We start from the raw sequence: 15,457 nt of genomic DNA on the forward strand, positions 1-15,457 counted from the left end.
TAGAGCTACACTCTGTACCATCAAGCACCTTGGTTTTGTTTTGGTTTTCATTTTATGAATTATTTTGAAATATTTTATGAATTATTTTATGAAATATATTGAATATATCTCATGTTCCTGAGAATTTATACTTTCCTGTAATATTGTTATTCTGTTATTTTTAAATTTCCCCTTTTTCTTTGCTTCAGGAAGCATTTAATATTTTTATTTACCTTCTCTTGAATTAGATTTTGGTTTAATGCTCAAGAAAAAAAAAAAAAAAAAAACCTTTAGAATGAACCCATACCCGGATAGTGCCATATTTGGGGTTGCTGATGGCTTAGATCCATCACTTTGAGTTTAATTCTAGTTTTTACTAGTGTTGAAGGCAAAAGTATAAAGGTTGAAAGAGAATGAGAACAGAGTAAAAGACAGTGGTTTCTGGCATTAAGTACATCAGGGAGGCCAGCTTAATTTAGGGGGACTGGGGAGAATGGGGGAAACAAAGATTTTTTTAATAGAATGTTTGAATTTTATTTTCCATCCAAAAAAAACTCATGCATAGGAAATTCAAGGATTCAGAATCTATTCCTTTCATTCAAAGACTATTTAAATTTAACTGTAAATTACAAAATAAATAATTGGAACTGGCTACTAATGAAGCATTAAAGATAAAATATGAAAATATGGCATTACTTTCCTAATTTGGAAATAATGATTCTTGAAAGCCTACTGTATACTATACAAATTCATTTAATGCTCTTATGAAGTTGAGATCCTACTTTATAGAGGAGGAAATTAAGGCTCAGAAAAGTTAAAAAAAAAATACTTTGACCAAGGTCCTATGTTTAGTAAGTGCTAAAGCTAAGCTAATATTCTTCCCAATATCCCTTGATGAACCCTAGCTACATTACTTAGGGGAATCTCCTAATTGTGCCTCCGTTTCCTTACCTGTAAATGGAGGGCCTGGATTAGGAACTACATGGTCTAAAGACATCCCTTGCAGCTTTAACATTCTCTGAGCATAAGGAAAGTGTGAGCATGATTACGAGGATTGGTTGTTTATGAGCCAATCAGAGATATTAAACCAACACCTCCCTACCAGACCAAGGTAGGAAGGGCAGGGCAGAAGTTTAAAAAAAAAAAAAAAAACAACTTTGATGAGAAGTCTATAAAAACTGTGTTTCCAAAGATCCGTCCTATTTGGCAGCTGCTGCCTCACCGACAGCTTCTGGTATCTAAGAGGACTCTTTTTTTCCCAAACGGTAAGTAAAGGAAGTTTATCTGTATACCTGGACTGCAGCAGTGAATAAGGGGTTTGTTTGCCTTTGTTTTCGGGAAAAACTTGCTAGTGACTGAAAACTTGATGGATTTGCTGAAATGATCGTTTTTCTCTCACTAAGCATAAATGCCCATGGACACCTTTCCCAGCTTTTTGAATGGCGGCAAAATGCTCACGACTGATTGCCTGTGGTACCTGGTGAGGCACTTCTGAGTTTTCGGTTTAGGAAAAACAACTTAAACACTCGTATCTGGTCGGGTTCTAATCAGTTTTTGAGATTTCTGGCCATTTCTACTCTCTCTTTCCATTAACAATTACTATTTCAATGATTTATTTACATATCTATTGCCTTATGTCATTTTCCACATTCTCTTCCCACACCTACTGGCACTAACACTGAAGTTTCTTTGTCACAGAAATAAACTGCTGGAGTGTTTGGCCCTTGCCTTCACCCACTGCTCAAATGAGGAAATGAAACAGGGTTGGAAACTTCACAGAGCATAGTCATCATTTGATTATGATTTTCAAACCCTCCACTTGTTTGATACTTTCTATAACATTTCCTACTGGTACCAGACACCATGAAGACCCTCAGCTTAAGATATTAGGAATCCAAAGCTGTTGAAGTATTTTGGTATATTGCTCTACTCTCTGAAAAATAGGCATGTTCTGAGAATGTGTTGCCGTTTTTGATACTGCTCTTTAAATAGTTACCTAGGGCTCCAGTAGCCATTGTGAATGCAGCAGGGGCCCGAGCTCTGCTGCCTTGGTATTCTGTTCATCACTTTAGCCACAGCAGCACATCTGGGGAACACCCAGGCCCAGGTTAGAGTCAGAGGCACTGAGGCAGGGTGTAGTTGCTGAAAACCTGAGTTCCTTTGGCTTTGGTGCCACATAGAGGAAAGAGCACCCTTCAGGTCTCTTTCTGGGCTGTATCACATGTGCTCAAAAGCACTAGGAATCAGGCTGCCCTAGGCTGCTCTAGACCATCTCACTGTACTTGTTAGGGTGGTGCTGGGTAGAGCTGTGGGCATTTTGATGCATCCACACATAAAAGTGCTGCATAGGTGCCTTGCAATCACAAGATTTCAATGAATAAGCCACCTCATGTGTGTCTTCTTGAAAATACATCTGTCTCGTGCATGGAAAAGCAAATGGACTCTCAGCTACCTTATATTTCTACAGGAGTTATATTTCTCCGTATTTTACAAATTATTATCTTTTCACAGAACCTCTTCAAGGAAGACAGAAAGAACCACACTGTAGGGTTCCATCTGCTATTTTCTGAAGTAGGACTAGAAACAGGATTTCAAGTCATTAGCCAGTAAGATGTAACATGCAATCCTAAAACATCACAACTTAGAAGTTGCATCAGACATAGTCTCCCTGGGTCTCAGTTTCCTCATCTCTAATGTGACAGGGTTATTACAAATATCTCTGAGGTCACTTGTAGCTCTGTTTTTTTGTGGTTACATTCTATTCATATATGTTAATACTTACAACCTTCCCCCTGATTTGTATATATATTATCTGTAACATATATTATATATAATAAAATATTATCATTAAGAAATCAAACATTACAACGAATGTATAATGAAAAGTGAAAGTGTATCCACCCTATCCCATCCCTCAGTGGTAACCCCTGGGTGGCTACTCTTTGCTTATATAGACCCACAAACAATATATGTGTACACATTTTTTTATATTAAAAAAAAAGATGATAGTGTACATTGTATACTTCTCTGAAACTTGCTTTTTATTTTTCATTTAATAGTATGTGAACCACTTCCTATCACACTTTTGTAAAAACATTGGCTTGAGACCTCAGTGAGCAGAGGTTTAGGTGCACAGAAATCGTTCTCTATCATTAACCAATCCAGGCCAGCCTCCTGTCTCCCAGGGGTGAACATTGGCCTCTAATCCTGTTTTATGATTAACAGAGGAGCAACATTTGTGCTGATATGGTACAGACCTTTAACCCGTCTGCAGAAGTTTAACTTCTCATAAACAGTATTAGTTTGATTTGACCTTTTCTCTGTAAATCTGGTTGAATCAGCACACTCAGACTGAAGAAAATAGCTTGGTAGTAAATAAAAACATGGAGGTCCCTTAGATGATTATTTTCTAAAAAATTTAAAAAGAGAGAAATAGTAAAACCTTGAATTTTCAAAATGCTTTATAAAACATCTTCATGCTTACCATGATATTCCACAAATATATTTTAAGCAACTACAATGAGCAGGGTGTGCACTGGTCCCATTTGAATCACTTGGCAATGAGACAACAGAGCAGATATTATCACCATTTAATCCATGGTAAACTAAGAGAAGTTACCTGACTTGCCCAAGGGTCCAGCTAGGGGAGGCAGAGTTGATCTCTGAACCCAGGTCTGTCTGGTCTACTAGCAGCAAATGTATATGTGAATGAATCTGATGTTTAAGAATTGATAATATCAGTGGTGTAATTACTCACAGCCTAAGGCACCCTGGGGGTGATTCATCAGGAATCATCCAAAGGCCGATTCCTTTCGCCAAGCTCACTCTCTCCTAAATAGAGGGAGTACTGCCCTTATCCCGACTTTGTGCCTTATTAACTATTTGTCCTCAGACAAATCATTTAAACTCTCTTATATTCTTTCCTAATCTATTAAATGGGAGGGGACAAGAGCCCAACTGCCTTCTGGGATTCTTGTGAGAAATAAATTATATAGTGCATGTAGAGCAATTAGCAGAGTGCTCTGCAATAAATGATAATGTTATTATTATTGGGCCATTTTTCCCTTTTGTTTTATTAAGGAAATGTCTTTATTTTTTGGTAACTAATAATTCCTTTGTGCAAATACCCAAACTGAGAGAGAAAATTTGCACCTTGGTCTGAAGGCACCACCCCCAGGTTCACTTTTGTGAACATGAGGATCTGAAGGCCAGGTCCAAGGCTCAAAATCCCTGACTATGATATTAGGGGCTAATATTTAAATGGGGCAAAAACCATCTGCCAGTGGCCTATGATGGGGCCTTGGAAGACCATCTTCTCTAGAAGTTGTTCCCACTGGCTTGTCATGGTACCCCACTGGCAGCATTGTGGTTCCATTCTTTTGGGTTAAGACAAGCATCTCTGTTGAAGTGGAGAGTAGCAACGATAAGATAGTCAGTTATAGCTTCTCAAAAATTGGCTCAGAAGCTATTGACTCTTTTTATCAAGGGACAGGGTTCTGAGAGCCTGCCCTGAAGACATGCAGAAAATGTGAAGAAACAGATTTGTCATGAGGGATAGGACTAGGTAGTGACCCACTGAATCTGACAGGTAGAGGGAGCTACAGTAATGGACTTTCTATTCTGCGGATTGCTGGTGCCATCGGGTGCCCTGGATGGTTTGAGGCCAGGACAGTGAGGCTTGTGGCCTCTGTGGATATCGCTCACTGTGCTCTGTTAGCCTGTGGTCCCAACAGATTATTCTCCAGGCAATGAGCTTGAGAGGAGAAATCTGTATTTGGTCTTGAAGGTAACCTGTCCTCGGCTTTAGGTCATAGAGACTGGGGGGCAAGGCTCCTTTTTCTTATATTCAACCATCTACAAGATCATTTGCAGCAGACTGGGGAACATTCCTCATCCTAGCTGGGACCTTAGGCAAATCAGTTAACTTATCCTAGCTGGGACCATGGGCAAGTAAGTTAACTTCTCTAAGTATTAACTTGATCATTAATTAATGAAGATGATACTTGCCATGGTTACCCCATTGCCAAGTGGATCTAATGAGAACTGAGGTGTTACTGGGGCATCCATCCTGTGTTGAGTGCACTGGAGGGAGAAGAGATCAGAGAACGGAAAAGACCACAGGATTAGACAGGAAGCTATTCAAAATCATCTTCACTACTATTTTTTTCTTTGATATCCTGCCCTATGCAAAAGTCACTATTTCTAACACCCAAAGTGAGAGCTCTTGTGAACCTACATTTTCAAGCCTAACCCAAAGTGGCAGCTAAGCAGAGGCAATGATCTCCTTCAGAGGACCACTGCAAAGGAGGCTGCTTGGGTAGGGGGTCTTTGAGCCAGTCTCTCCTTGCTAAAGCACTGCAGCTGAGAATTTCTGAAGCAGGGATCGCCATATGACTTCAGCATCCTCCGAGGCCATGAGAACCCCCAGCTCAGGGGCACTTAGGAAAAATCTTCCCCAGTCTGCTGCAGGTGGTGTCATAGATAGTTGAATATAAGAAAAAGGAGGCTGGCCTCCCAATCTCTATGACCTAAAGCTGAAGACAGGTTAACTTCAAGGCCGAATATAGATTTCTCCTCTCAAACTCGTTGCCTAGAGAATAATCTGTTGAGAACACAGGCTAATAGAGCATAGTGAGGGATATCCACAGAAGCCACAAGCCTCATTGTCCTGGCCTCAGGCCATCCAGGGTAACCTATGGCACCAGCAATCCACAGAATAGGGAAAAAGTCCATTATTGCAACTCCCTCTATTTGTCAGATTTTAGTGGGTCGCTAATTAGCTGGTTCAGTCTCAGGATCAGTAATCCCAAAGGTCTGGAAAGCATATTATTTAGGATCATTATGAACATTTAGCATCTCACCTTCATCCATTATGGCTAATTACAAAGACGTAGGCAAGGGGGAGAAACAGACCTCATTTTTTTATCCGGCTGCAGAAAATGGCCAGAAGTGTCCGAGGGGTCTGCACAGCTTGTCTGCACACCCCTGCTATCTTGGTCATGAATCCATCTGAGCCACTGACAGACAGTTCTGTGCATGACTCTCCTGCACTGTTTTCCAGACCTGTCACCATGGCCCACCGATTTCCAGCCCTCACCGCAGAACAGAAGAAGGAGCTCTCAGAAATTGCCCAGCGCATTGTTGCCAATGGAAAGGGGATCCTGGCTGCGGATGAGTCTGTAGGTGAGTGTGAGAAAGTCACAGCCTGCAACAGCATACTTTCATTTCTGCACTTGATAATCATATTCTCCCTCCTCTCAGAGGCAGTAAAAGTTTATGTATGTACCCAAGGGTGGAAAAAGTCTCAGTAAGCATAGCTCTTTTGAGTCCTGCTCTTCCAGTAGGCAGATTCCTGAAAACCAAGGAAGAGGCTGAAGGCCCCTTGTCAGGGATCATTTGAATCCAGCCTGTAGCAAGGCCAGGTACTCAGTAACCAGGATAAAGTCAGATACACAGTCATCTGCTGCTAATGAGAAGTCAGTTTAAAGTCAGCCAAATCGGGAAGGGCAGGGAAGTATCTGTGTCTGAAATAGGGGAGGGCTACGGTTGCCTTATGTATCCTAGCGTGGCACCAGGGAAAGCTGTGGCAGGTTTTCCCTTGTGCCATAGAGGCCAGAGAAGTCAAGAGCCGACCCCATCCCTCCTTCTACTGTGTGTACATCAGTGAGATTGAGGACTGGATCAGGCGAGGGCTAGAGAGGCCTGAGGGCCTTACACACTCACCTAGACCCAATGGTGGCTTCCACCCTGACCCCTGCATGCCCAGCCCTTGCACTTCCTAACCAGCATCCTGACAACAACACAGGTCTTCCCCCTGGGAGACAAAAAATGAGGCAGGAGGTTTGAAGATCTGAATTTTAAAAAGAGAGCCTTGCTTTCCATCCTGGTGGGGACCACTGAGGTGGTGTGAGAAGGGTGCAGGGGAGGAGCTCCTCACGTTGACTCCAGCTGCCCTCCTTAGGCACAATGGGAAACCGCCTGCAGAGAATCAAGGTGGAAAACACTGAAGAGAACCGCCGGCAGTTCCGAGAAATTCTCTTCACTGTGGACGGTTCCATCAGCCAGAGCATTGGGGGTGTGATCCTTTTCCACGAGACCCTCTACCAGAAGGACAGCCAGGGAAAGCTGTTCAGAAGCATCCTCAAGGAAAAGGGGATCGTGGTGGGAATCAAGGTGAATACTTCCCTTCACACGTCACCTCTGCCTCGTCCTGGCCAGGGCAGAGCCAACACGCTGCACATTCTCATCTAGTTTCTCTTCTCGCTCTTCCATCATCATCTTCCCACTGAGAACCAGATCCTCTTCTAGACTTTTCTTCCAGAACCCTCTTCTTCCAACCAAGTTTTCTACAAGGTACTTAATCTCTTCCCTTCTCAATTTCCTCATTTCTTAAAATGGGAATAATAGTACCTACCTAATAAAGTTCTTATAAGGATGAAATGATTTTTTTTTAAACAGTTGCTATCACATAATACTTAGTTAATGGTAGCTATTATTATTAACGTACTTATTGTTCTATCTTGTAACGAGGTCTTCCAATACTGTAGGAATTTCTCAAGAGTGAAAACTTGTATTTGTTGAGTACTTACAATTCCAAGCACTCATTTAATCCTCCTAACAACCCTCGTAGTAGGCTCAATTATTATCCTTATTTTAGAGATGAGTTTAGAGAACTGAACTACGAAGGTTAACATAACTTGCCCACACAGTGAGGCAAAGTTCAACCCAGTTCAAACACAGGCTATCAACCCTTGGGCTTCTGACCTTACGCTATGTTGAGAGTAGAGGCTAGATCTCTACTCTGTTTACTGCCTGTACTAATACAATGCCTGGTGTGTGCGGGTGCTCAATAAATGTCAGGGTTGCCACTCTCACATTATTCTTTCCATGTGACTTCCCTTCTGCTGCAGACTGAACTGTATCCCCCCAGTGACTAGTACACCTTCCTAATTCAACTCCCTGGTTTGCAAAAGATGAGAACTGTTAGTAAACACCAGGAACTCTGCTTGTGTTTTACTGACATCTGACACCTGTTAATGACTTGTTAATTATTTGTATCTACAGTTAGACCAAGGAGGTGCTCCGCTTGCAGGAACAAACAAAGAAACCACCATTCAAGGTAACTCACTGATCTGAATCATGCCGTTGTATCGTAGAAATGAAGGCGAGTAGAGAAGAGAGCAAGGGAAAACAAAATAGGAATATCATGTTGGTTTTAGAGCCACACACACTTGGTTTTCAATCCCAGCTCCTCCATTTAATAACTGTCTAACCTCAGGCCAGTCAATTAAGTGTTCTGAGCCCCAGTTCTCTTATCTTAAAAGGAGATAACAATATCTACTTTGCGGAATAGTTGAGGGGATTAAAATAGGCAATGTACATAAAGTGTACATTATCCCAGTACCTTGCACAGAGAAGATACTCTGCATGTGGGACTATTAGTTTTAGAGAAAAATCTAGCAATAGTAGAGAGGAAAGGCCCCACATTTTGGGATCAGACACACCTGGGTTTGAATCTTGGTATGTGTAACTAAGATAATTTTGCAAGGTACTTCACTGCTCAAGTAGGCAAGCACTAACCACAGAATTGGGTTAGCCAAGCAGAATGTGAATCCCAGCTCTGTCACTCTTTAGCTGTACAAGCTTGGCAAAGTCACTTAACCTCTTGGAGCCTCAGTTTTCACATCTGTAAAATAAGTATAACATTAACTATTAATTTCCTCTATTCTATCTCTGGAGTATCCACTATGTACCTTAAAATCATATGTATGAAATACAGGTCTTTTGGCCCCGTATTGTGATGAACACTGCTTGGGTGTATTCAGTCCTCAAGCTCTGTGGACTGAAAGCTAAGACAAAGAACTCCCTTGCTTTATCAAAGGCCCCACGGATCAGGTTCAGGGTCTCAAAGAAGCCTTTCTCTCTTGTGACTTGCAGGGCTTGATGGCCTTTCCGAGCGCTGCGCTCAGTACAAGAAAGATGGGGCTGACTTTGGAAAGTGGCGTGCTGTGCTGAGGATTGCCGAGCACTGTCCATCCAGCCTTGCTATCCAGGAAAATGCCAATGCCCTAGCCCGCTACGCCAGCATCTGTCAGCAGGTGCTCTGCCCGCCCCTTGGGCTAAGAAAAATAGGCGGCTGCAGCTTTCTTCAAAGCCTCTCCTTTCAAGTTATCATAACCACACATGGGCCCTCCTCTTCCCTCATCAGTATACCATGGTGGCATTTTTCACTACTTTTGCTATAGCTAAGTATAGCTATACTTAGAGAGGATTTGATCCCACGAGCCAGCAGGAGTCTCACCAAGCTATGAGCTCAAAGGCCAATGACATCACCTGCTGCCCTTTGCCAGAGGTCTATAAGCGAGATATGAAAAGTGACCAGGCTCTTGAGGATACGGCACTTGCTAGTCATGTTCCATGATGTCCAAGACATGACCCTCTTAGATCCCTAGCTGGAGGATGATAGCTCTGACCTAGTCCCAATCCATATAATTTCTTGGAGGATGGTGACTTGATGCTGACGTTTCCAACTTATGTTGAAGTGTCTCTGGGTCTAAGTTAAGTCTGACATGCTTGAATTCCTTAATTAACCTCACTAAAGGCATTTTTCTTAGTGATTTAAACTCGACTCTCCTCAAAAAGTGGCAGCTAAGTTCTGAGGTAACTAGAGCAGTCTCTTTCTATATATATATATTCTATATCTTCATTTCTAAGATATAGAAATTAAGGGTTTGTATTTTTTTTTCCTATTCCTGAAAAACTTTTATTTAACCTCATTGTTCTCTTTTGGCTAAGGTACAAAGGCTCACTAGACACCCTGTTAATTTCTTTTCCCTGACTTTAAGTCACCTATATAGTACTTCTCCGTAAGGGCTTCATTTCATACCTACTGCAAATGTTGGATCTCCTCCTAAGGAAAGAATCACAGTGAGCACAACTTTCCTTTGTCCCCCTACTCCTTTTCCTTTTTAGAATGGGCTGGTACCTATTGTTGAACCAGAGGTAATTCCTGATGGAGACCATGACCTGGAACACTGCCAGTACATTACCGAGAAAGTAAGTCTTAAATAAAAAGTCCCAATTCTAGTTGAAAAATCTTGTTTTTAAGTAATAGCGGTTACTTAATATTTAACAACTGTTATATTTGAAATAGTCTAGGTTAGAATCATCATGTAGCACTGAGAAGATAAGGAGATGCTTATCAATCCTTCACTTTTTTGGCATGTGGTATGCTCCTTATGGAAGAAACCCAGGATCTGCAGTATCAAGACCTGGGTGGGAGAAGTCACTTTCCCACTTGTGGGACCTTGGCAAGTCATATTCTCTCTTTTGGACCTTAGTTCCATTATGTGTACACTAAGGAATTTAAAAATAAGATATGAGGCTCACATGAGAAAACGTAATTAGAAACTACTTTACTCACATTTGACTTTCTAAATTAGCCACGGTTTCTCTGAAAGAGGGTGATTCTCCTCATACACTGTGAGAAAATAAGAGTTGTAATGTCACTTGACCTTAGTTTCTCCACCTACAAAACTATGTGGACTGAAATGAGATATGAAAGCATTCTGTCTCTAAAATGTATATTTTTATGACCACTCAGCCTCTATGGGGATGGAGAACTGAGGCCAGTTTAGATGTCCCCAACTAGCTAAATCAAGGCAGTCTCAACAGGGGATGACATTGACCGAGGGAGTAATGGGAAGAAAGGAGTGAAGGGCTTCTAGGAAGCAGAGCCACACCAACAGTTCATGCAGTGGAGCAGCTAGAGGGGAGGTGGGGGTAGGTAAGGTAGGTGGTGCTCAGTGGCTATGGTTTGCAGTGCATCGCCCTGATGAGGCCTGGAGGCTGGTTCAGAAGCTTTGGCCCAGCAACATAAGAGAATTCCTTCATCCTGCATCCCTGTAGTATAGACGTGCCAAAGTCAGGTGTTTCTGAGACTGGCTCTGGGTTTCACCTTCTTGGACCTCTTGTCCTTCAGGTCCTAGCTGCTGTCTACAAGGCCCTGAATGACCATCATGTTTACCTGGAGGGTACCCTCCTAAAGCCCAACATGGTGACTGCTGGACATGCCTGTACCAAGAAGTATACTCCAGAGCAAGTGGCTATGGCCACTGTCACAGCTCTCCACCGAACCGTTCCAGCAGCTGTCCCTGGTAAGGCCTTCTTTCTTTTCTAACTCAAGGTCTTAGCCCTCATTCTTTGAAGGAGTGCCACAAGAATTTGTGTTCATCCAGGAGTCTGCTTGTATTCCTGAAACAGACCTCTGCTGTCTCACAGGCAGCCGGCGTGTCCCCTCTCACTTTATGATGTCAAGACTCCTAAGTGTTTCCAAATGCATGCAATCTATTTATTTCCTTGACATTCTACCGTCCTTATTTATTAAAACCCTTCTTTCTTTAGCCCAACTAGCCTCAGCAAAAGCAAACTGATTTCTTTGACCAAGTCCCTTGCAAATCAAGCAGAGAAAAGATTGAGACATTATATTGCTTTTAGGCTCATTGCTTGCTTTCTCAAGCAGGGACATAAGCTGGGACTAATAGAATGGAATGGCTTCTCTCCTTCCAGGCATCTGCTTTTTGTCTGGTGGCATGAGTGAAGAGGACGCTACTCTCAATCTCAATGCTATCAACCTTTGCCCTCTACCCAAACCCTGGAAACTAAGTTTTTCTTATGGACGGGCCCTGCAGGCCAGTGCTCTGGCTGCGTGGGGTGGCAAAGCCGCAAATAAGAAGGCAACCCAGGAGGCTTTTATGAAGCGGGCCCTGGTAAGATGCTACTACGTCTTATCTACTTGGTCAAGTTGATAGTTGGGGCCTGACTCTGTTACACAGAGAAGCATCATTTTCTTCAGGCCATGAAGGTATTTGCAGATAATGTCTACATGTAGTATTAGAGCTCAGTAGAAAAATTAGGGCTTGAGGAAGTTTTGAATTACCCACACCGATAGTATAGTCAAAGACTGTAGATTGAAGGACAATTTCAGCAGAAACACTTCAGAGGGAAGATAACAGAGCCAAGGACTGAACCTGGGACACCTTTCATTTTGGGAAGATGAATAAAAGCCACCAAGAAAAGCAGCAATTTTATGATAGGATGAATCAAGGATTCTGGGAACAAATAGAAAAGAGTTTCGAGGGGTCAATAATAACATGCTACAGAGATTCAAACAAAGGCTGAGAAAAGACACTGAGATAGACACTAAGGAGCATATCAGCGACCCTCCACAAAACAGTTTCAGTAGAGAGAGGGGGAAATGTGCCCATTCAAGAATTTTGTCAGAGGCCGGCCCGTGGCTCACTCGGTAGAGTGCGATGCTGATAACACCAAGGCCCCGGGTTCGGATCCTATATACGGATGGCCGGTTTGCTCACTGGCTGAGCGTGGTGCTGACAACACCAAGCCAAGGGTTGAGATCCCCTTACCGGTCACCTTTAAAAAAAAAAAAAAAAAAAGAATTTTGTCAGGAAAGGACCCATATGGGTTACAAGGAGAAATAACGACAAAAATGTTTTTATTCAACTTGCAATCACTTTTTTAAGACCTTCTATGAGCCAAGGACTGGAGTGAATAAATCAGACATAGCCACTGTCCTCAGAAAGCTTGGAGTTTAGTCAAAAAAGAGAGAGCTTGGCATGTGTAAATGGAAAGCAAAAGAAGCCAGAGGAAAGAGTAAAGATTTGAAGAATGGGGATAATTGAGGGGAGGGCTTTGAGGAAACAGGACTGCATAAGACGAAATATTACATATAGGTGGCATAGTTGGTCTTAGAGGCAAAAAGGAAAGAAGAGCCAGAAAAGAGAAAGAGAATGGATTTGGAATCAGCTCTAGAAGTGAAGAGATGTAGTAGCTGACCACTGATTACAGTTGAGGGTATCTGCTGAGAGTGATAAAGAAATGGAGATTTCAATTCTGACTGCGGGGGTGCATAGCTGTTGAAGGAATCTGCTAGAAAATTGACTGGACATTATAGCCAAGCATGAAGTAGGGTGCAGCTGAAATGAGAGTGAGTTTGTGGTGTGTTGGCTTAGTTCCGGAATTTTCCTAACTGCTCCCTAAAGCATGCAGAGATATCCAGATAAACCTAAATGGGAAAATCAGGGCAAAAGAGTCAAAGTTTAATAGGGGGATAGAAGAGTACTGAATTGTAACGATAGCCTCATTTAGGTTGCCGTTCATACAGGAGGCTGGGTAAGGAATCCAGTGTAGTCAGGTTTGGTGATGAGACCCTAAAGGAAAGGAAGGCCCCAAGAAAGCTAAAGTACCATCTTGGGTGCATAAGGGAAGTGTGAGATTTTAGAGCAGTGCTTTTCCATGATGATGGAAAGCAGGCTATGGCTCTATTGGTGTGTGACTCATGGGGTGGAGAGATGTAGCTCACGTGACGGAGGGACTGTGAAAGTATGGGTGTGAAGGGCCATCCACACAGAAGAAAGGAAGCTGGGTTTGTCATCTAGGACAGTGTGAAGCTAGGGCTTACAGACCCCTTGAGTCTGTTGCACAGATTGGGTTACAAACCCTCCACACGCAGGTCTGTGAGCTAGGTAATAGAAAAGAAAAGGTTCTGGGAGCCATGGGTATAGAAAAATCAATGAATTTTATTCAAATCTAGGAGCAACTAGTCTAGTGGCTTCTCTGAGAGTTCTGGGAAACACTGTGGATCAGAGCTGTTAGTCTTGTATACTTAAGTCCACAACCCTGGACACCTGGGTGCCCATACACAATTTACATTAAGTAGTAACAAGGAACACCTGAGGATATTTACAGCAAATGCTCTGCAAGATTCTGAACATCTGAGTGGCCCTGACATTTTCCTATTTTTCCCAATAGACAGTGATTCTTAAGCTTGAATGTGCATCTGAATCACCTGAAGGGCTTGTTAAAGTACAGATTGCTGGCCTACTTAAGTCAGTAGTTCTGGGCTGAGGCCAGAGAACTTCCATTTTTAACAAGTTCTCTAGTGATGCTGATGGTCCATGAAACACACTCTGAGAACCACTGATCCAAGATGTAGACGGAAGTTCTGGTGAGAACAGGCAATAGCAACAGTGACTGGAAAAAGTGGTACCACTGAGTGGCATTCAAATATTACTATAAGTTTCATAATTCCGAATTTACCTTTCATTGGAATTTACACATGGAATCAAGTGATACTATGATAACATCTATTTAAAAATTACATATTCTTGTGGACAAATACAGATAGAAAGTGGGAAATTAAAAAGCAACAACAACAACATTTTCTTTTGCTACAGTGTACTATACTAGTGAGAAGTTTCTCAACTTTAATTTCCAGGACTGTCGTGGCAATTCTGTTGGTACTAAAAAGACATTTTTCCCGGTAACTGACAAAAACCTCAGGCTTGCCAAAGAAATGCTCAGAAACCTGGGATAAAAAAGAGAGATAACATAATATAGAAGGAAGGTGGTGGTATCAGCAGGAATATTCAGCAACATTACCATAAAGAGACAAAAATTCAAATGCAGGTGTAGCTGGATTCAAATGAGAAATAGAGAGGGCCAAGCACAAGGCTGCACTTGTTCTAACTCGGTCTCCGCTGTCACATTTGTATTTTAGGCTAACTGCCAGGCAGCCAAAGGACAGTACGTTCACACGGGCTCTTCTGGTGCTGCTTCTACCCAGTCGCTGTTCACTGCCTCCTATACCTACTAGGCCCTGACGCCCACCAGCCTGGATCCAGCTCTTGTAGGTGTCTTAGTAGGAGAACTGAAAAGGAACAACCTTTCAATCATCCCTGGAAATCAGACAAAATTATATTGCAGCTGCTGGAAACACAATACTTGTTAAATTTTAAACACAGGGAAAAAAAAATCCGTTATTGAAACATAAGTACAATTGTCAAGGAACTGACAAAATTTTATGCAGTTTTCTTGCAACACTTTCTGCTCTCCGTGCTCCAGAGTATCTACCCAAGAAAATAATAGGCTTTAAAACAAAATCAGCTCACCATCCAATACAACCACTCCATGAAACACCTCAAAGGCTGACTGCAGAGAAGAGCATTTTATGAAACAATCTTAGCAGTGGTAGGCTATGAAGGGACAGCTGCAACTGAAAAAGAAATAAAATGTTCTATAAACCTTCTGGTGGTGTTGGGTTTCACTTTTCTGCTCCTATTGTTGAAGGACTCACTATATTTCATTACCTTTGACTCTGCTACATATGACCAGTATTAATGGTTGTGTCCTAAACTTTGGCTACTCATTGGAATCACCTGCCAAAATTTAAGAAACCCAGATACTCAGGCCACACCCTAGCCCAATTAAATGGGAAACTCTAGAGGTGGGATCCTCTATCAGATTTCTTAAAGCTCCTTTGGTAATTCCAATGTGCAGCCAAGTTTGAGAACTACCAATCTAACTTTCAAATTTGAGGATATTTGAAAATTATGAGTATTCATAATATGAAGCCAGGTAAAATGTAGGATGATTTCAAGCAACTTATGGGGTGTAATAA

The 15,457-nt window shown here is 42.1% G+C and overlaps 1 protein-coding gene across 1 annotated transcript; it reads left to right on the forward strand.

The window, feature by feature from the left end:
• The first annotated feature begins 6,050 nt into the window (after nucleotides 1–6,050).
• Nucleotides 6,051–14,653, forward strand: ALDOB (aldolase, fructose-bisphosphate B). The gene is made up of 8 exons (XM_063082390.1): nucleotides 6,051–6,162; nucleotides 6,941–7,152; nucleotides 8,044–8,098; nucleotides 8,917–9,077; nucleotides 9,952–10,035; nucleotides 10,961–11,135; nucleotides 11,548–11,747; nucleotides 14,558–14,653. Exons 1-8 carry the CDS (start codon nucleotides 6,051–6,053, stop codon nucleotides 14,651–14,653), a joined length of 1,095 nt encoding a protein of 364 aa, XP_062938460.1.
• Nucleotides 14,654–15,457: the final 804 nt, after the last annotated feature.

Source organism: Cynocephalus volans, chromosome 17, assembly GCF_027409185.1.
Source record: "Cynocephalus volans isolate mCynVol1 chromosome 17, mCynVol1.pri, whole genome shotgun sequence".
Classification (NCBI taxonomy): domain Eukaryota; kingdom Metazoa; phylum Chordata; class Mammalia; order Dermoptera; family Cynocephalidae; genus Cynocephalus; species Cynocephalus volans.

Excerpts from the sequence above, each read along its gene's own strand:
- ALDOB (XM_063082390.1), top strand. The coding sequence starts at position 6,051 with ATGGCCCACCGATTTCCAGCCCTCACCGCAGAACAGAAGAAGGAGCTC. Across the intron at positions 6,163-6,940 it reads GGCTGCGGATGAGTCTGTAG|GCACAATGGGAAACCGCCTG; the intron begins GTGAGTGTGAGA and ends TGCCCTCCTTAG. Across the intron at positions 7,153-8,043 it reads GGATCGTGGTGGGAATCAAG|TTAGACCAAGGAGGTGCTCC; the intron begins GTGAATACTTCC and ends TTGTATCTACAG.